General features: G+C 37.7%; 1 protein-coding gene across 32 annotated transcripts in view; it reads right to left on the reverse strand.

The window, feature by feature from the left end:
* Nucleotides 1–22558, reverse strand: part of PTK2 (protein tyrosine kinase 2) — a 345218-nt gene that overhangs the window by 173662 nt on the left and 148998 nt on the right. For all 32 annotated transcript variants that reach the window (XM_063606925.1, XM_055116999.2, XM_063606932.1 and 29 more), the window contains 3 exons: nucleotides 17369–17448; nucleotides 17030–17092; nucleotides 1203–1257 (listed from right to left, as the gene is read on the reverse strand). In XM_063606925.1, coding sequence (XP_063462995.1) covers nucleotides 1203–1257; nucleotides 17030–17092; nucleotides 17369–17448 — 198 coding nt within the window. The remainder of the gene's footprint in view (nucleotides 1–1202; nucleotides 1258–17029; nucleotides 17093–17368; nucleotides 17449–22558) is intronic.

Here is a 22558-nt window from a genome sequence, read left to right on the forward strand (position 1 = left end):
GAAGCTATGTGAGAGAGGAAGGGATACTGCTACTTTCTGGACTCAGGGAAACAGTGACTAATCCTTACAGTCCTATTCTGGATGGGTTTGACAGAGAGCAGGACCCAGATATCTGAATACAGAGCTTTTGTCACAGATTGCATCTGATAAATTATACCAACACTCCGGCCCAATGATAATCAACATGACGTTGACAGTTCTCTCTCTTTTGGTCTTTCTAAGATTTAATCCTCTTATTAATCTCATGTGTTAGAAATGGATTTTATCCCCATTTTACAGATGTGTAAACTGAAATACCAAAAGATGAAATAACTTATCCAAAGTTAGCTACATTTTCTCATAATGAGTATCTTCTCCTGCTTGGGCTTCAGCTGATGGGATGTAGTAAGATCTTTGAAAAATAAAAAGTAAGAGCAGTAACATCCACTGTTGTTATGTGGCAGGTACTGTGGTAAGTAATATATTTACTAATCTGTTAAATATTCACATCAACCCTACAAAATACTATTTTCTTCATTGTAGAAATAAGAAACCAGGCCCAAGACCCTGAGGCTAGAAAACGGCAGAGCTCATCTGAGCCAGACTCTGTCTTAACCCTAAAGTTTGTATCCCCTGCTGTGCTTGAAAATCTTGATGTGTGCTCTGGATTAGCTGGGGGAATCACATATTCAGAGTCCTCCCACCTCACTCCAAGGTGCTCTCCACACTGGATATGGGAAGGATAAGAGCTGAGGCTCTGCCAAAGCTACTAATGCGGGGAAGCATCCAAAGGGTTGAAACAAAAGACAGACCTTCAAAATGCACTAACATGCACGCACACACACCACACACACACACACACAATATTAATGATTCCACCACCACGATTATTTTACATATTGCTCCTTTTCTTCTGCATGTCAAAATATTTTAGCCTGTAAAGACCTAGATGACAGGAATAACTGTGCACGTAACTTTTTTAGTTTTATGCTTAGCAGAGTATCAAATACAATCGAGAAGTAAAACCATGTTTTATGGGAGAAAGCTATACTAAAAACCTATTTGCCATTAATGTGACTAGAATAAATGTCAGCTTTTTAAATTATATATTTTACATGTAAGATAGGAAACTACATTTTACTTTCCCAAAAGCAATTTACCACTGGGGAAAAGGTCTTGGCATAATTTTGTTATTTTATTATGATAAAGGAGACTCTAATTACCTTGACAGAATCCAGTAAACTCTTAGGAAAAAATCGCTTTAAACCAACATCTTTTCTGAAATATAAAAAGAAGCGTATTAACAAATAACACCACCAAATCAATTAATATGACAAACTTGCAAGAACATAAAAGCACTGTAAATTATTTATCCTTCCATATATTATTTAGGAAGGAAACAAGTATAATAATGCTTTAATTTACCAGTATATTCACAGGAAGGATGGGACAAATCATTTTCTAGATATGTACTGGAAACATGAATACAAGTTGGTTTAAATAGAAATCCTTTTGGTTTTTTCTTTTTTTACCCTTATTGTTGAAAACTCTTCTAAAATATTCCCTCTTTGTAAATTATAACGTATTAAAAACTGTCCTTTTTCAGATATTTCTTGAAGGTTATAAACATCACTTCCAACTGGGTAATACTGTATTTGTAGAGAAAATAGCTAGCCTGATTAGTAAATGATTCAGGATATACCCAAGAAGTTACAGAAATAAATCCCTTAGGTTTATCCTAAAATTTGACTATTTTTAAAAATAGACTTTTTTGATTAAGTGACTCATTCACTTGTTTCAGTTTCACATTAGGAAAAAACAAACAGATAAATTTATGCCCTAGGTAAAAAAGGTGAATTTATGGAAATGCTGGAAATCGCAGCAATGTTCTTTAAGTCAGGCAACAAAATTAAATTGATCATTATTATCAAGAACCTCAACGCTCTGGCCAAGAAAATAGGTTGGAAAGAATAGCTGATTCTTTTCCTAGTACTTTGGTTACTAACTTACTCAGATGTTTTGGCCACTAGGTGTCACTCGTGTGATAGCAATGTGAAATAATGCCTCTGACGACATTAAGGAACGTCAGGAGACACATAAAAGGATCAAGGAGAAAAGGGAAATACAGGTATCTTTTCAGAATCACATACTATATCACATATAATAAACTGAATATAAAGTATCAAGAAACAGGGATGACTTCTTCATCCGTAACTGTTAAGTTAGCTGGCGTTATAAACAAAACCAGAGACATCATGTCAGAGTTTATTTGGTTGATACTATATTCAAACATTTTAAATCCCTTATTCTATAATCTAACTGCTAGTAGTTCCTAAGCCAATGAATTCCTCCTCTGGTAAATCCGAAACTGGTCTCAGTTCTTATTCTTTCTTATTCTGATATTATGTTCATTACATCCTATAATTCTCTCTCAGCTTCTATGATATACTACTTTCTGGTTTTACCCATCAGTTAATTCATTTAACTACTGGTTTTACATTTCTGTCTCTAGCCACTTTTGTTTGTAACTTCCCTTCCTTACCTTTACAGAACCATCATTATCTATTTTGACAGTTGGATATGAAGGGGGGAAAAGTATCCACACAAGTTCCTCCTTTTCATTTTGCCTCCTAAAAACACAGGGTCTTTGCATTTTAAGAATTTTTATGCCAATCACTATGGAAAAGTAGCAAAATTAGTACACAAAAGACACACTCTGGAATCTACAAGGCAGTATTCTTGAGGATTTCTGCCTCCATCTACATTTTCAAGCCACTATTCCTTAACAGCAAGCATTTATTTTCATATCAGAGTGTTTGTTTTTTTGAGACCGAGTCTCGCTTTGTCACCCAGGCCAGAGTGCAGTGGCCCAATCTCAGCTCACTGCACCCTCTGCCTCCCAGGCTTCAAGCGATTCTCGTGCCTCAGTATCCCAAGTAGCTGGGATTACAGGCCTGTACTACCACGCCCAGCTATTTTTTGTATTTTTAGTAGAGATGGGGGTCTCACCATGTTGGCCAGGCTGGTCTAGAACTCCTGACCTCAAATGATCTGCCCACTTCAGCCTCCCAAAGCGCTGGGATTACAGGCATGAGCCACTGCGCCCAGCCTCAGAGAGTTCTTAATTTGAATCTTGGCTCTGCCATAGGACAGACTTGCTGTTAACACCTGCGAACCTCCGGTTACTTGTAAAGTGGGGATGTGAACTCCTACTACCATGCAGTGGTGCTGAGGTTTAAGTAAGACTGTTTATGAAGTTCCTGGAATGTGAAGGGGGCAGTTTCTGTTCTGCCTTAGAAGAAAGCACTGCTGTCTGGACAGCTTCTGGTCCACATGCCCTGTGTCTCACTGTTTAATGCAGAGGGAGGCATGGCCTGACCTGAGGTTTGCTGGTGGACAGCAGAGGCGGTGAGAAGTGGTGAGATTGAGGGGCTACTGTGGACAAAGAGGCAACAGGGATGAGTGACTGGACATGAGGTGTGAGGGAATGCTGAAGCTACGCACCGAGAACAGAAAGGTGGGTGGGCATCAACAGTTCTGTTTTAGACATGTGAGGGCCTAAAACAGACCCATGGGCAAGGTGTACATGCACGCCCTTCTAGTAGGGATTTCAAGAAGGCAACTGGCCATGTTTCAAGAAGGCAACACACACGTCAGTATTTGGGTGAGGGAAAGACCAGGGCAGGGAATATCCTCTCTGCCACTGTGTGGCTGTCAACTGCTATTAATCAACCCAGCTACACATCTATTTTTCTCAGAGCCAGGCATAACTAAAGAACTTACCATATTCATTGCTGTCACAAATAAGAAAGTTAATGATAAACCAAAAGTGTTGTATGATTCAAGAAAAATGAAAGGAAGCATATGTTTTTTGAAAATAAAGACGAATACTAGGTATTGCTTTTACTTCAAAGGTGAAGACAACTCCATTAAAAAAAAAAAAAAGAAACCTGAAGGCCAATAATTAGCATATATACAATTTAGGTTTTCTTAAACTTCTTTTGACTAACAATGAATTTGTAACGTTTGTCCATATGTTAGAACTTTTTTGATACCTGGCAGTTGAGAAAATAAAAATGAGGCTCAAGTACACAAGGTCATGGTAAAAATTCTGCAATGCTGCCTTTAACACATTTTAATTTAATCTAGAAATCAAACTACTTCAGGTTTTGTGATAGAGGACTCTGAGCGCACCTAAGGTACTATGTTCAAAGTTTTTAGGGAAAGCCTATTATAGATATCTAAATTTAAAGCCTTAGGAAACCAAACAGGGACTTGTAGGCTGTCCCATTTTTAATATGAGGTCGCCTCTCTCCATGATCTGTGTGTTTGGGACTGGTTTACAATGTGCACTCTAATCAGCAGTAGTTTTGCCTCAAGTGGCGTAAAAACCTTCTTTGAGCCCAAACTCTACACAACTGTCCTGTATGTGAATAAAACAACAAATACAACTTACACATCATAAACAAAATATAATTACTAACCTTTATCATACAATAATTCCTTACTATATTAACTGTCAAAGGATATGTCCTAAATGCATTTAAACTCATGTAATAAAAAACTAACTCACATGAAGCTTTTAGAATACTGCCAAACCCCAATTCCCAAACCCAAGCATCAGTTTATTAGATTCCCACATCAGTTCAGAGAAACCTCCTGAACCCATACACAGATGACAAGACACTAATATTAGGTTAGAACTGTGTTGTCCAATATGCAACCACTAGTGATATGTAGCTATTTATACTTACATTAGTTGAACTAAATTAAAAATTCTGTTCCTAACTGCAATGCTCATCACATTTCAAGTGATGAGCAGTCCCATGTGGCTAGAGGCTACCAAACTAGGTGGGGCAGTCACAGAACAGTTCCATTGTCGCAGAAAGCTGCAATGGATGGGGCTGGGCCAGAGCAATGAATCTAGGACTTCAGCCACCCTCATTCTCTAGGGCTTGGTGCTGTGGGCCCAAAGGCTCCTCAGTAAGGACAGGGATGGGTGAAATGCATGAGCACTGGGAATAGGTGCAGAGTTAACACAGGGACAACGACTCAAGGTTCTTGCCTTGCTCAGAAAGACTGGGGAAAGAAGGTATAGAGGCATGAGGAGAGAGCTCTACCATGACAATGCAGAAGGCAGCAGATCTCACAGGAGACAGCTGTATGTTAAGAAGCCTTTCGTTGGGACTGCTTGTATATACATAGCAGAGGGCTTCTAAGTATTACCTTTCCTACTTCTCTCTCAGGACTAACAAAAACGGTTTCTATGATCTATTCACTAAGATTCAAATCATTTAGATTTGAAGCTACAAAGAAAAGAGAGGCTGTATTCATTTACTCCCTCACTGAGACCATATGACATACTAGGCACTATAACAGATCACGGGGTAGAAAAATCGCTAATATGTTTCCTTTTCTTAAGTGAGATAATTACATAAACAACTAACTACAACACAGTGTGAAAGGTACTATAAGATAAGAGTTTAAAACCAATACACTTAGCCATCGAGATTTAAGGTTTTTCTGGCCAATTTTAACCAGAACTCTCTTAATGTTTAACTGACCTCTATCCCTTAAGTGAAAGATTTAGAACACTGCTGACTGATATGGTCTTCTTTCTCTTTTGCTAAACCTCAGAATCCCATTTAACACTCCACTGATTCCTGTTGCCATTTAGCATTTTTGGAAAATCCTTAGAGAGCTCTGCCCTCCCACATTCCTGCATGATGACTGTGCACCTCCTCGTATTCCTCCTTTCACACCACAGTGGCCATCCAGAATGCTGCAGGAAAAGAGGCTGTGTAGGAGGGCCCCTCCCCACCTGCACCAGCTGACTGCCATCAGCATTCCCCACTCACTGAGATGAATCCTCTAGGTGCCCATCTAGTCCCAGCCTGTGGCCTTATCCTGCACATGTGTATTCATATCCACAAATTCATAACACAGCTGGCTTTTAGAAGCCTCAGATGGGAATCAACTTTCTTTACATATTAAAAAGAAACTAAGCTTATTATAAGCAAATTTTTAAGTCAAGGATAAATTTATTTCTCTTCTGGCAATATTTCTGAGAAGATTCTTGTCTGGTGACCCTGTTTAATATTTTGTGAACATAATCCCTCAAATACTTAAAACCCAGGCAAAAATGCAGCCAAAACTAACTTCAAATATAACTTAAATTGGCATTTCCATTGTAGTAACTCTATCTTACTCTTTCTCCAAAACTGTCAGAATTGAGTATATTTAATTTAGAAATAGTATGGTGGTACTTTCACCTCTAAATTATACTCAAGCTTCTTAACAGACAAATGTTAAAATTATCTAACTGCAACAGAGATCGCTGTTTCTTAATGACATTCTCCCCTTCATCCTGGGGATGAGGTCATCTTTTGGCCAGGTAAAGTGCTGCCTTCCCCAGTCTCTTCTGTGGCAGGTATGGCTATGCGACTATGTTTTCTCCTATGTCCCTCTAAGGGAAAGTATTAAACAGCAGGTTCATAAATAATGTCATTATTATGTAATGTTGTTTCATTATAGTGTTGATGAGAAAAAAAATTGATTCCCAGCTGGGCCACTATATGGAGTGTGCATGTTCTCCCTGTGTCTGTGTGGGGTTTCTATGGTTACTCCACTTTCCTCCCACATCCCAAAGATGTGCATGTTAGGGGAACTGGTGTGTCTGAATTGTCCCAGGATGAGTGAGTATGGGGTTGGGGGAGTGAGTACTCCCTGTGACGAGAATGGCATCCTGTCCAAGGCTGGCTCCTGCCCTGCATCCTGAGCTGCTGGGATAGGGTCCAGCCACCCATGACCCTGAACTGGAATAACTGGGTAAATAATTATCTGGTTTTTTTTAAATCAGACTTTTTAAAATGTATGCTTACATTTATTCCAATGTTTAATATTAGAAGTGTTTTGGGTCTCTACTTAGAAGCTGGGGATGTTTTTGTGACCAGAAACATTCCACAAGAACTTAACTCTTGTTTATATCAATTAGCCCACGGTAAAACTGGTTTCACTTTATGTCGTTTCACTTATAGTTTCCAGGAACCTATTGATGTTAAGTGAAGACTTACTGTATACACGTTTGTGTCCTTGAAAAGAAAAAGAGAATGCCCATCTCTTCCTCCTTCCTGGGGACTAGAATACATACGTGGTGATGAGTGATGTTCAGCAGCCTCTTAGGCTATGAGGTGGCTATGGATTACAAAATGGTAAAATTAAAGTAACCTGTAGCCCCAATGACTGAGAAACAGTGATTGTCTATCACTTGTTTTATATAAGAGAAATAAACTTCTGTCTCAGTGAGGCAACCATCAATTCCTGCCAAATCCACCAGCACCTCCTTCTTTGATATTTATTATAAGTAGCTAAAGGATGCAATTGACTACTGTTGACAAGAAAAATGAAAACAAGTACAGCGATAACTAAGCGCTCAGCTAATTTTAAACCACAAATTTATCCATTCTAGAAATACCTATGGAATATCTTATAGATATCAGATACTATATAATGTGTGGGGAATACATTCCCCGCACAACAGAATGCAGCTCACATTCTCCATAGTGAAGAGAAACAACTATACAAACCACTATAGCAAAATATACTAAATGCAAAGATGATTAAAAACAAATTCCTAAAAAAAGGCAAACCACTTAATAAGGAATCAAGCAGAAACGAAAAGTTAGATGGTTCATTTAAAATAATTTCACATTATAGTTCTCTAATTTGGGGAATAATTACTGGAAAATAAGAGCCTTCTCTAATGCCATATTAGAAATCCTAATTGTAACACTGTATTGGTTTGTCAATATCAGCAATGTACTTTTAAAGGCTAATGAAAAACATTTTTCTTAAAACATTTGACCTCCTTTGGTAGCTGCCTTCTCTCCTCCTCACCTCTTATTTACAAATGATGTAAATAAAAGTCTTGTCTGTTTTGCACTCCAGTTGTTCCCTGTTGTGTGAGCCCACAGGAAGTAACGTACCAGGGACAGGGGCTGGGGGACTTCACTGTCTTATACTTTTCCTTTGCCTACAAAAAAAGTACCTTGGTTCTTCCTAGATTGGAAAGACATGAAAAGAAAGACTGATGAACTCTCTAGCTGGTTTAAAGAAAAAACCCTTAAGCTTCTAGATGTATTTGTCACACTCTCAGAAACTGTGCCTTAGTGGTAGTAGTAGTACTAGTATAACTCAAAATAGTTATTTATGGCTGGGCGTGGTGACTCACACCTGTAATCCCAGCACTTTGGGAGGCCAACGTGGGTGGATCACTTGAGGTCAGGCATTCAAGACCAGCCTGGCCAACACGATGAAACCCCATCGCTACTAAAAATACAAAAATTAGCTGGGCATGGTGGTGCACACCTGTAATCCCTGATACTTGGGTGGCTGAGGCAGGAGAATCACTTGCACCTGGGAGGTGGAGGTTACACTGGGCTGAGATCATGCCACTGCACTCTAGCCTGGGCAACAGAGAGAGACTCTGTCTCAAACAAACAAACAAAAACAAAAAAAGTCATTTAGAAATACAGTAAAGCAGCTGGGCACGGTGGCTCACACCTGTAATCCTAGCACTTTAGAAGGCCGAGGCGGGCTGATCACTTGAGGTCAAGAGTTCAAAATCAGCCTGGCCAACATGGTAAAACCCCACCTCTACTAAAAATACAAAAAAATTAGCCGGGCACAGTGGTGGGCACCTGCAATCCCAGCTACTTAGGAGGCTGAGGCAGGAGAATTGCTTGAATCTGGGAGAAGGAGGTTGCTGCAAGCCGAGGTCACGCCACTGCACTCCAGCCTGGGCAACAGAGCAAGGCTCCATCTCAAAAAAAAAAGTACAGTAAAGCTGAAAGGGCATTGTGCATTAGGCTGTAAACAACTGACTTTGACTTTAAAATTCCTGCCAGAATCTAATAAATTATGTGGAACATTTCATGAGTTTTCTTATTAGAAAGGAAAAAAAGAACCATGAAATGAACTAATAAGAAACAAGCAGTATTCTGCATTCATGTATAATTCCTTTCTGTACCGAAGAAATATAAATTTCTAAATGGCTCCAAGTTACTAGCCAAAACCAATAGGAAAAAGAAATGCCAACGCACTCCTTGAGAGAGCCGCTGGGGTTCCCAGTTGCTCCTGTGGTAGAACAGCCATGGTGTGTGCATGCGAGTCCCTGCACATCCTCTCAGCCAGGCCACTCCTAAAGCACTGGCATCAGCCTTTACTGCATTTTGAAATGGCCAAATGCAATATTGTTAAGTATCTTTATTATATAAAATGTAACCAGGTTAATAGTTATATTTTCTCTGTTAAGCTATTATCAGGCCAGATATGGTGACTCATACCTATAATCTCAGCACATTGGGAGGCCAAAGTGGGAAGATTGCTTGACCAGCATCTGTTAAGCTACCTTTCAAGAACAAGGGTGAAATTTTTTAAAAAGAGACAGATTTAAAAACAGAATTTTATCATCAAAAACTACATATTAAAAACTTCTAGGCCGGGCGCGGTGGCTCACGCTTGTAAGCCCAGCACTTTGGGGGGCCAAGGCGGGCGGATCACGAGGTCAGGAGATCGAGACCATCCTGGCTAACATGGTGAAATCCCGTCTCTATTAAAAATACAAAAAATTAGCTGGGCTGGGTGGCGGGCACCTGTAGTCCCAGCTACTAAGGAGGCTGAGGCAGGAGAATGGCGTGAACCTAGGAGGCGGAGCTTGCAGTGAGCCGAGATCGCGCCACTGCACTCCAGCCTCGGCACAGAGTGAGACTCCGTCTCAAAAAAAAAAAAAAAAAAACTTATAAATAAAAGTAAAAGGGAAACTAATGTTGGAAACATAGATTGAGCTACAATGAAGAATGTTTAGGCAATAGGGTGATAAACATGCCGGTTTCTAGGATGCCCCCAGCACACACACACTAACACAAAGCACGACAGGCAGAAGGGAAACTGTTTTTGGGTTTCTGGACCGACGGTACCTGCAAGGTGGGGATGATGAACCCAGCACTTGGGCACTGAGGTTGGACCTGACGGAGGCGGAAGTGGCATCATTTCCTGGCTCTTGTCAGAAGCCGCAGCAGTGTAAACAAAGCCCCCTGGAACTCAGCTTGCCCAGTCTAGGGCCACCAGCCTCTAATTCAAGCCACTTTGGTGGCCTGAGAGTCAGAGTAACAGCAGATTGAGACACCCCAGTACCTCAAGGTTATTGTCAAATACAGAACAGAAAACAGCTATGCATAAAAACTTGAAGAAATAAACGGCACAAACACCACAGATGGGCATACCAGAGGTTACCAAGCATGAAGAAGATTACATCACATGAAATGTAATGTCTAGAAATGAAAAAATATAAGTGGTAGAATGAAATAAACAATGAACAACGTATGGCCTAAAGATACTACTTAAGAGAATTAAAGAATTATAAGACAAAACCAAAGAAATATCTCCCCCAAAAAAGAGAGAATCCAGAGAGACAGAGAGATAGAAAATACGAAAAATGTAAGAGATAGCAAAGATCAGAAATATATCTGTTGATTATTGAAGAGATAGTGGCATGTATTTTCCAGATGAAAAACATGAATCTACAGAATTGAGAAGTAGGTCTTATTCCAACTGGATTTATAAAAAGAAATCGAAGCACAAGACATGAATAAAACTAGAAAAGATGAAAAGTAGGAAAAGGACCTTAAAAGAAAGAGCAACCATAAAGAAATGTCAACAGACATTTCTTGTCATAACAGAGTATCTTTACAGTGTTGAGAAAAAAACAATGAGCAGAACAATACATTTGGAATAAAAGGAAAAGCATACCAGAAGGGTGGTCTGAGATACAAAAATGGTTATTTTAAACAAGGTCTTCCTCTGTTGCCCAGGCTGGAGTGCAGTGGCATGATCATAGCTCACTGCAGCCACAACAACCTGGGCTCAAGCAATCCTCCAGCCTCAGCCTCCCGACTAGGTGAGACCACAGCTGCGTGCCACCGCGCCTGGCTAATTTTTAAAATTATTTGTAGAGATGAGGTCTCGCTATGCTATCCGTGCTGGTCAAGCCATCTTCCTACCCTGGCCTCCCAGTGTGCTGGGATTATAGGTTATGAGCCACTGCACCTGGCCCAATATAGGATGTTTAAGAAATAAAATCATATACATGTAGGGAAAGCCAAAAATAATAACTGTATAAAATAATAATAATGTCTAATATTTGGAGTTTCAATTTTGAAAAGATATAACTAAAATAACAGGAAAAAATGATGTGTAAGTTGGAAGAAGATGGGGAGAGTTAAGGTGTTTAAAGGTCCTTGTATTGTTTAAGAGAGGGTTAGATAAGTTTAAAATCTGGAGTTGGTTAATATAGAAGGTTAAATGTAAGGGTAACTAATGAAAGAGTAGAGATGTTTATAAATTTCAACGTAATTACAGAAGAAAATGTGGAATAAGAATACCAACTAAGAAATACACAGCACATGCACTCACACACAGCTTATTTCTAGGACACCAGAAATAAATAATAAAAGCGAGTCCAATATATCACGCATCCTAAGAAATACAAATGTACTAAACCTGTCAGTTCAAAGAAACACTTAGCAAACTGGATTTAAGAAATCCAGCACTATGACATTTTTAAAAGACACACCTGAAAGTATAAGGACACAGAGAAGTTGAAAGTGAAGAAATGGAAAAGTATAAACCAGGTCAAGGCTAACCTAAAGAAAGCAAAACAGATTTCAGAACAACAACAACAAATTATCAGGCATAGAGAAGATCACTACATAATGATGCAAGATTCAATCTACCAAGAAGGTATATTGTTCGTATGTTTAAATAAAAGTGCCTCAAAATATCAAGGAAAAATTAATAGACTTATAGGAAGAAATTGGCAAAGTCATTATCACAGATGGGTATGTTAACAAGCTTGATTAGGAAATGCATTTTTTGAATCACACTAAAACATTTATAAAAACTGATCACACAAAGCAAATACAACAAAATGTTAATAACTGTAGCATTCAGGTAACAGACACACAGATGCTCACTGAACAAGTCTCTCAACTTATTTGTATTTTTGAAACTTTTTCATGATAAAACACTAGGGGAAAATGATCTTATTCTAGGGTCCACAAAAGAAGTCTCCACAAAAGTTGAGAAGCTCTTATCACACAGACCACGCTATCTGAGCATAATGCCATTAAGCCAAAAGTTAATTTAAAAAGAAAATATTTTTAAAATCCACACATTTGAAAATGTAAAAACAGAAATGAATACACAAAAGTTTCAAAACAAACATTTAACAATCTTAAGTTCTGGAATGCCTTTTTAAAAATCGGATCTTAAAACTCAAAAACCAAAATGAAAATACGATTTTACTACATTAAAGAAAGACAAACTTCTGTAATGATGAGAGCCATATACACATAGTTGAAAGAAAATGACGAGCTGGGAAAGAAAATACAGAACTAACATTACAAGATGTGTTAACATGACAACGACTGCTTAAAATTAATAAAGAAAAAATATATTAGAAAAGCTTATTTAAAATATAGTTAATTTACAAAAAAACCTTAAAAATGGCCATATATGTGAAGAGGTTTAATATCACCAGTAATCAAACTAATATAAAGCAAGTTATCATCTGTTGCCTATCATATAGGCAAAAATGAACAAAAAAATGGCACCATGCCTTATATTGTTATTAACCTGAACTGAATGTCCACTATTATGTGGCTGTTTAAATGTATGTAGCATTATATACTCATTGGGTGGACTAGTATACTAATGTGTATTTTTATTTAGTCACATGGAAAGATCTATTAAACATAAAGTTGAATAAAAAAAGCAAGATGCATATAGGATTATTCCACTTATATTAAAACTATGCATTGAATGTGCACCCAAGTGTTAAAACAGAGAGCTATAAGGATATTTATTAAAACTATGATGGTGGTTATCAGTGAGAGGAGTTGAAGAAATTTTCTTATTTGACACTGTAGTTTCACTTTTTCTCTAACTAGAATGTATTATTACCTTTGAAAACAAATAAATTAAAAATCATTTTAAAAGGGCTCAAAATTAAATCAACAGATGAACAATAACACTGTTTTCTATTTTTTTTTCTTAATGCTCTTTAAAGAAACTCTACAGTTTGGTTTTTATCCTGATTGACAATCAATATCTCCCATGGATAATAATCATAATTATAGTCCACATTTATTCAGTGTTGGGTACAATAGGTATTAAGCTCTTGACATAAATTATCTCATCTAACTCCTTACGACAATCTCATATATAGGTAGGTATCACCATTATCCCCATTTTACACGTTTGGAAACAGACACCAAGAGCTTACTAATAAAATTTGGCAAATAGAATAGTCAAGGTGCAATAAGGACTTGAACCCAGATATTCTGCTTCAAGAGGTCACTCAACTAATCTACTTATATGGAGATAGGGTGCTGAATTCACACAAGTTGTATAACTGCAACGAATCACTACAGTGGAGCAAAAGCACAGGAATTTAGAAAGAGGGGACAACAAAATAAGCACAATAGCATCCTAGAACTACAATAAACTAAAGATTCCTCTTTCTTTTAACTATCACATTTACTTACTTTAAATATCACACATATAAATTAACTAATATGAAACAGCCATATCAAAACAATAGATCATTCAACTTTCCATGCAATCCTCTAAGAAGGATCTAATTTACAAACTTATGCTGTGTCTAGCTCTCCTGTTTCAAGTAATAATAATCACAAGCCCTTATGTATAGCAATTCTCATGTTCTCCATTTCACTGACCCCTGACAAAAACTGCGTAAGGTTTTGAAAGCCTTTAACACTGGTTAAAGCACTAAGTTGTCCTCTTCTATTCACCTCTTCTCTGATCATCTGAAGTTCTGTAATTTCCAGAAATAAGCCAAATTTACGCTAACTTCAGGGCAAAATTTGACTCTCATTTCAAACAGATCTTGAACTTAAAATTCTTCTCTCCAAACATACCATTGACTAATTCACCTTGACAGACAACCTGCTTTTCTTTCTTTAACTGTTTTGGCTGTTAAAAACATGTCAATGTATTATTCATGGAAATTTCTTTCAAGTATCTCTCTTCCTGTAACTCTCTGTATCCTTTTGACAGTATGTCTGGCTCTCTTCATTCCTTTGTATACCTCTGGTTCTCACACAGACTCTATCTTTCAGTTACCATTTCATTTTCCTATCTTGGCCTCACATACAGATAGGGTGGAATACAATTCACATTATTCTTTTTCCCCAGCCACTATACTAGAGTAGGCTTTCACAGTGACCCTGAAAGTGACTGTGAAAGGCTTTCACAGTGATCACATGTGTTCCTGGAGTCCTCTCTCTGTAACTCAGCCAGGCCACTCAACTAGCACTCCTTTCTTGACTTCACATTAACTATTTGCCATCTATTGTACCTTCTTAGATCATCTCTAACTACTTGCTGACCTCAATTCTCCCATCAGGTTTTTTTTAGATAGGCCTTTTATTTTACAATAGTTTTAGATTTACAAAAGAGTTACAAAGAGAGTATCCTGTATAGTCCACACCCAGGTCCCCCTACTATTAATATCTTGCATTACTTTGGTACATTTGTCACAAATAATAAACCAGTATGGATATATTATGATTAACAAACTCTATACTTTACTCAGATTTCATCAGTTTTTTTCCCTATCCTTTTTCTGTTCCAACATCATATGGAGGACACCACATTACCTGTAATCATCCTGTTTCTTTAGGCAACTCCTGGATATGTGAGTTTCTCTGACTTCCACTGTTTCCTTCATGACCTTGACAGTTTTGAGGAGTACTGGTTAGGTATTTTGTAAAATGTCCCTGAAGAGGGATTTGTTTGATGTTTTTTCTCGTGATTAGACTGAGGTTATGGGTTTTTATTATGAGGAAGGCCACAGAGGTAAAGTGCCTTTCTCAACACATTACATTATGGTTGCACACTATCAACATGACTGATCACTGGTGATGCTGACTTTGACCACCTGGCTAAGGTCATGCCTGTCAGGTTTCTTCACTGTAAAATTACTTTTTCCCCACACTTCCTTTCCTTATTATACTCTTCAGAAACAAGCCACTAAATGTAGCTCATATGTTAGAGGTGGGTTTTATGCTCCACCTCCTTTGAGAGAGGGTATTTACATAAATTATTTGGAATTTTTCTATAGAGGAAATTTGTCACTGCTCCTTTAAATATTTATTTATTCAAGTATCTATATTACTATGGACTCATGGGTATTTAATTTATACTTTGGGTTACAATCTAATACTATGTAACTTAATTTGTTGCTCGAATTGTTCCAGCTTTTGTCACTGGGAACTCATTCCACTGGCTCATTCATCCTTTGACACAGCCCCATCGTTTTGCTTTTTGAGCACTTCCTTCTTTCTGGCACTACAAGCTGCTCTAGGGCTCACCCTTGTATTTTTCCTCCTCTCCCTCAAACTGCATTTTTCCAAGCAGCTCTGGTGCCTTCCACTGAAGAATGGTACTAGAAACCAAGATCTAAGCACAGGGTACCATAAGAGACTTTTTTAAATGCTACTGGTATTTGTCATTTCATAACAGTGAAATAAAACAACATTTATCTTTCCTTTTTCATTTTAAAAAACATGAATGTTTCCTTAGAACTAAAAATCAACATGCTCCAAGTAACTTGTCTTCTTTCTCCTCAAGCACACTCCTTTTCCGTGACTGGTATCCATAGTGGCCCATGACAGAAAACCAAGAGACTCCTTGGGTTCCCTCCCTGTCCTTAATTCAAATGTAATCAGCCTCCAGTCAGACGCTACCTCTGCTAGCCCGTGTCTCCATGGCCACTGCTTCCTTCTGTCTCACAGCCTCATCATTCTCACATGGACAAGAAAGGTACAACAGCTTCCTGGCTCCTTGCTACCATTTTCAATCTTCTTTAATAAAATTCTAATCTCACAAATATGGAATTCTAAATTGCGAATCTCATCATATAATTGTCCTGCTTGAAATGATGAGTCAGCGATGCTCAAAGGCCAAGTCCAGACTCTTTGAAGAATGTACTAGATAGGTAATGACCTGGTCTCTGTATACATACCCCTCTCTCCCTCATAAGAATGGTATTCTATCTACCCCCAACCAACTCAGTTTCCTAACCTTTGCCTGATGGTCCACGTTTCTGTGCCTTTGCAAATGCTGATTTATCCTCTTGACTGGCTTCCTGGCTCCCATGCAACAAACCCCACATATCTACACTTTGTGAATCACTCATTCTTTAAGACTTAGGTTAAATAACATCTCCATGTGAAAACACCTCACACATCAAGTACCATTCTCCTGTAAACACCCAGCTGATACTTCCACTTTAGTTTCTAGCACATTACGTTATAATTTTGCTTACTTGTCTGAGAGTCTTCCTTTTAGTGGAATGCTTCCTGGGGGTTAAAATTTTGTTTTATTTCCGAATCTCTGGCACTTAGCTACAAAGGACTCAGTGTTCAGTTATCTTTTGCTGAATTAATTATGAAAAAGATGAAGTATAGGGTTTCTAGCCTCCCACGACATAAACTCCACGTTGGGTTAATTTAATACAATCTAATATAACAGTCTGATGCACAAATTAATTTCATTATTGGAAAAATTTCTAGTTATTCTAGATTTTTCTGATACATGAGCAGTAACTTCCGTAACTCTATTTGTGCAAAACAATCTGTAGTAACTTATACAGAGAACATGAATAATAATTTATAAGCAATTTATAGGCAGCTGTAGAATTCAATATAAATTAGAAAAAAATATCATCTTGCAATGATTAAATCTACACAAAGTGTATGTTAATGGGCCATATACAATGTTAGCTTTAAGACATCTATCAACAAATCTAAATGTTTATTAACACAATTAATGTCATCAAGGATTCTGTTCTTTTCCAGATATAAAATTTTAGAAATAGCAGTGTTTCAGAATCAGTATTTAATTTTAAAATAAACTAAGAATTTAGTTCTGCATATTTGCAGGTATAGATTATAAGTACAATACTTACTCTAATACTTCATAGTTAGACTTCTTTTCTAGTGCATTGCCCCGCATCTCCCAGTATGATCGCCTAAAATCAGGGAAGACATACATTTATATGTATATATAAGGAATGTTTGTGTTGTTAAGTGATAAAAACTGGGGGAGAGGCATCTGAATAATAAACAAAAATTAATGGCAACAACTGCAATTACTTTTGCACCAAACCAATAGTTCATAATTTACTCAAATTTTATTCAGTATTTCACTGATAATCCTTATGAAGAAAAGGAAAATACCTGGAAAATATTCAAAAATAATTTAAAAATTGATAAATAAAGGCCGTAATGTATAGTTATCATCTTACCGTATTTCTAGACAACCCAACTTCAAAGCAATTTCCTGGTCCACTTGATCAGCTATCTCTAACATATAATCGCTCTTCACCTACAACAAAAGGAATGGGAAAAACAACACTGTTTTAAAAGAAAAATATTAGATATATGCATTCAGTAAATGTTTCCTGAGTACCTTTCATATAGTTTACATTGTGTCGGTAATTATGCCTGATGTTAAAGATATAAACGTGAGTTATGCCAAAAAATAATTAAAGAAATAAAATGGTCTCCTATTAAGAAAAGCTCATATATGACCACTTAAATGGGACATTAAGAAACAACGAATAGGGTCTGAATCGTAATAACCTTCAGATGCTCCACACCTTTCCCATGCTGTCAAAAGTAAAAACAAGAAGGGAAATTTCCATTTCTACAAAAATTTGCAGATGTATTTTCTGACCTCAAACTACAGTTCCAGCAGCATATTTTGGACTCCAGTGAAAAGGCAAAGGATTTACGTACTTCAAAATCCATTTAACTGTGCAGCTCAGATATTTTCATCTAACCATCAATTTTAAGTGATTAATCTGCAATGTAATACAAGCTTAAAGTCTAAAGTAAAGAGAAGAATCTAATGGAATTCTTGAAATGCCTTCTAAACAATGAATAACTCAATTTTAAAAGCCGATAAGAGTGATATCAATACGTGCAAGTAACTGTCACTGTGAACACATTTTCAAAGATGAAATGTGTACAATTTCCTTGTAGATTAGCCTGAAAAGATTAAAATCTGCAATTGATTTTGATGAGAGTACCCATTTTGAACTTCACATGAAATGTTATCCACCCCTCCAAGATGCATCCCATTCTCTTCAGCAGTACACCTGTGTTACAAGAAAACCACGCTCAATTATTATATTATGAATTTTATCAACACAAAAATTTGTGGAAATTTGTCTTCTTTCTTGTTCTGTACTTTCATAATACCCTGCATTTTGCCTCGTTCCTGAAAGTCTATTTACTCTGACCCTTTATATAAAAAGTGTCTTGACTTCTACCCTAAAAAAATTTTCAAACATCCTGTTCTTCAATGACTGCCTCCTAGCCTGCTAGCCCATTTGTTCAAAGAGTTCCACCCCCAGTTAACTCATCTCTCACTCCACACCAATCTTTGTCTACTTCATACTGGATGGTCCCTCATTATGACCGTCCCTTGCAAAGACAACCAGCTCCCCTGTCTCCCATTATCCCTCTGTTTGAATTGCTTGGTAAACCCAAGCCACGTTGAACCTACCCACTCATCCTCTTCATGTTTAGATGAGCAGCTGGAGAAATCATAGTATAAACTCCACTTTCAACTCATGAAGACAAATCTCAAATGGCCAGTTAAAACTATCTGGAAATTGAACAATGCATGCCTAGGAAGCGCTACAATTCACTGATTTCATACTTCCTCCAGTAAGCCTGCCATATCTCTTTGTTACGGAGAAGATAAAAGACATCAGATGAGCATACTCTCTTTAACCTACCAGGAATTTATAACCTAATATGCACTAAAAAAGTATGAACATTTACTCATTATTTTCTCTTAAAGTAGGAGAAACATTCCCTCAACTAGCAGTGGACAACTATGTGCTATTACTCATCTAAGGACTATTCGTCTCAAAACCTTTCTTTATTTTCTGCATTAGCATCTAAGTCTGGGTGCTCAATAAATATTTATTGAATGAATGCGTGAACAAATGAATGAACAAACAGTCATCAAACTGGAGGGTGGGTACATAAATGTTATTTTCCATATATATTTTCCATCCTTTACAAGGAACAAGAGTTTCTACTCCTTCCACAAAGCAGGCACTCAAGACTGACCAACCGCAACTGAATTAATCCATTCAGTTAAGTAAAAAGCTTTAGGTCTAGAACTATTTGTTTAACTTCTACAAATAGTAGAAGCTCTTGTTTCTACAAAACAAAAAATAAGTCTCAATTTAAAACCTGTTTTGCATCATAAGTAGGTTTATTATCGAGCACAAAAATAAAGGCTCAAGAATTAAACCAAGATAGGTATTTAGATAGGCAGAAAAATACCACTGTTACTCTGATGGAAACATTCAGTGGCTTTTAGTTGTCTGATGCAGATTTCAGAGGAACTACTGCAGACCACCAATTACATGATGAGGAAAATGCACCATTACCAAATTCAATTAATCTTGAAGATTAATTGCCACAATTTTTAAACACTATTCACAGGTAGAAAAAATAATCAAATGCTATATTTCATCATCAAAACCAAATTCGCATTGTAAAAATGAAAAGGGGAAATTATAATAATCTTCATTAAAAAAATCTCATTTATGAGAATGAGTTCAAAGTTCTCAGAGTTGTTTTTCCTATAGCTTTAATCTCGATTATCAGAGCTGTATGATCACACACTGAAATCTATTTGTGGCCCGATGTGATCAAAGTATTCTGCAAAGAGTATAGATCTGAGATAGAATAAGGCATCACCACAGACCCGTGTCCTCCCCTCAAGCCCCAAAGCAGCTTCCCCTCTGCTGCCAGAGAGAAAGCAAACTCTATTCAGTGTCTCAATGCTCCCTGTCATCTAGGCTCTAGAGAGTGTTCTCTCAAGCCACTGGGCACGGCCACATCCTGAGGCTGGGCTTCAAGACTCAGAATTATGTACACACTTTGTTCATATCCCTTATAAAACACTTCTTGACTACCTGTCTTCCACTAACTCCCAGCAGAATTGCTATCATTTGTGAAACCAAACTGATCAAGCATTTAAGTTTCTATAAAGTATATATACCTAGCACCATGTCAAGCAGATTTACATGTAATATCTCATTTAATCATCAGAACATCACTGTGAGGTGGGTATTATTATCATCCCCATTTTATAGCCTCAGAAAAAGCCTAAAAGATTGATCAAAATGATAGCAGTAGATAATAATCCTACTTAAGGAGTATCCACCAGGGACCAGTTACTATGCTAAGCATTTTACATATATTTCTGATCTTTACAATAATTCTTCAAGGTAGAGTTTATTAGTCCTATTATATATAAAGATCAGAAAACTTAACTTCCTGTTGAGCACGTATTAAAATCAGGATTCAAAATCCAGATGTATCAACCCCTAAAACTCCAGCTTTAGTTTGTACCTACTACTTGTCAGCTCTTTCACAGTGCAGTCATTCTCTACCAGAATGAAGATTAACAAACAGGAACCACCTCTCATTTACCCTTGCATCCCCAGTATCAACCACAATAGATTCATATGCATCTCCTGAGGTATTGGAACACTGTCACTGTGTTGTACTCTCTTTTTCTATTGTGGATTATACCCAGGTCCAGGAAATTTGCAAGATCCTTCCAAAAAAAAAGACTTCTGAAAGTTGGTTTTTAAAAATTAATTTGTTGGCTGGGCGCAGTGGCTCACGCCTGTAATCCCAGCACTTTGGGAGGCCGAGGTGGGTGGATCACCTGAGGTCAGGAGTTCGAGACCAGCCTGGCCAACATGGTGAAACTCCATCTCTACTAAAAATACAAAAATTAGCTGGGCATGGTGGCAGGCACCTATAATCCCAGGTACTCGGGAGGCTAAGGCGGGAGAATTGCTTGAACCCAGGAGGCGGAGGTTGCAGTGAGCCGAGATCGTGCCATTGCACTCCAGCCTGGGGGCCAACAGTGAGACTTCGTCTCAAAAAAAAAACTACGATGGGCCAGGTGCGGTGGCTTATGTCTGTAATCCCAGCACTCTGGGAGGCCAAGGCGGGTAGATCATGAGGTCAGGATACCGAGACCACCCTGGCTAACATGGTGAAACCCCATCTCTGCTAAAAAAAAAAAAAAAAAAAAAATTATCCGGGCGTGGTGGCAGGCACCTGTAGTCCCAGCTACTTGGGAGGCTGAGGCAAGAGAATGGCGTGAACGTGGGAGGCGGAGCTTGCAGTGAGCCGTGATCGTGTCACTGCACTCCAGCCTGGGCGACAGAGCGAGACTCCATCTCAAAAAAGAAAAAGAAAAAAAAAACTAGGATGGATTTGGACTTCTTTCTTTGTGCAAGTATTGTATTTGTATCAAGGAGTTCCTTCATCATACTCTGCAATAGAATGAATGAAGCACAGGTTTTAATATAAAAACTGTTCACATTTTCTAACAGAAAATATTGATGCTAAATTACTCCATAATGTATTGCATATGTCAACTCAATGATTTGGCTACCACATGAGATTTTGTGTTTTATTTTGGTCTCTTTTGAATATTCTAACAGCTACACAAATTTATCAGTTGGACTCAAATGACCTTGGTAGCAAAGAAAGAGGATGGGGCAGAGGGTAGACAAAGAAAAAACTGACTAGGTTTACTTACTAGCTGGGTGACCAAAAGCAAGTAATTTTACTCTTAGAGCCTAGCTGACTGAGTTTTTGTCAGATACTGTGAAGTATTTTGTATACAGAAGGAACTCAATGGCAGCTCCAAATTAATACTAACTTAATTTTTCCTCTTTCATACCTAAGCTATAAAAATATACAAATGAACAATTATGCTACCTTAATGAGTTATATACTTTTAAGCAATTCAATGTCATTTAACATAGTATTTAACAGCTATGCATTCATTGATTTATCAAATGTTTATAAAATGACTATCATGCGCCAGGATATTATAGTGAATAAAACATACATGGAACTTACACAAAGGTAATGGTAAATTTTCATTTAAGAATAATTACTTTGGATGTTCTATTGAGGATAGACCATAAAGCTATATGACAACAAATGTTTCCATTATCTCTTTTTGTTGTCCATTTATAATGGTTAAGTAACCCCAAATTTTATTAAAAGTAAATGAAGGGGCCAGGCATGGTGGCTCACACCTGTAATCCCAGTACTTTGGGAGGCCAAGGCAGGTGGATTGCTTGAGCTCAGGAGTTCAAGACCAGGCTGGTCAACATGGCAAAAACATCTCTCTACTATAAATACAAAAATTAGGCAGACATGGTGGTGTGCACCTGTAGTCCCAGCTACACGGGAGGCTGAAGAAGGAGAATCGCTTGAACCCGGGAGGCAGAGGTTGCAGTGAGCCGAGATCATGCCACTGCTCTCCAGCGTGGGTGACAGAGCGAGACTTTATCTCAAAAAAAAAAAAAAAAAAGGTAGTAAATGAATCTAACTGCATAGCAATCTTTTAAAAGAACATTTGATGTTGAGTG

Source organism: Pan paniscus, chromosome 7, assembly GCF_029289425.2.
Source record: "Pan paniscus chromosome 7, NHGRI_mPanPan1-v2.0_pri, whole genome shotgun sequence".
In the NCBI taxonomy this organism is placed as follows: domain Eukaryota; kingdom Metazoa; phylum Chordata; class Mammalia; order Primates; family Hominidae; genus Pan; species Pan paniscus.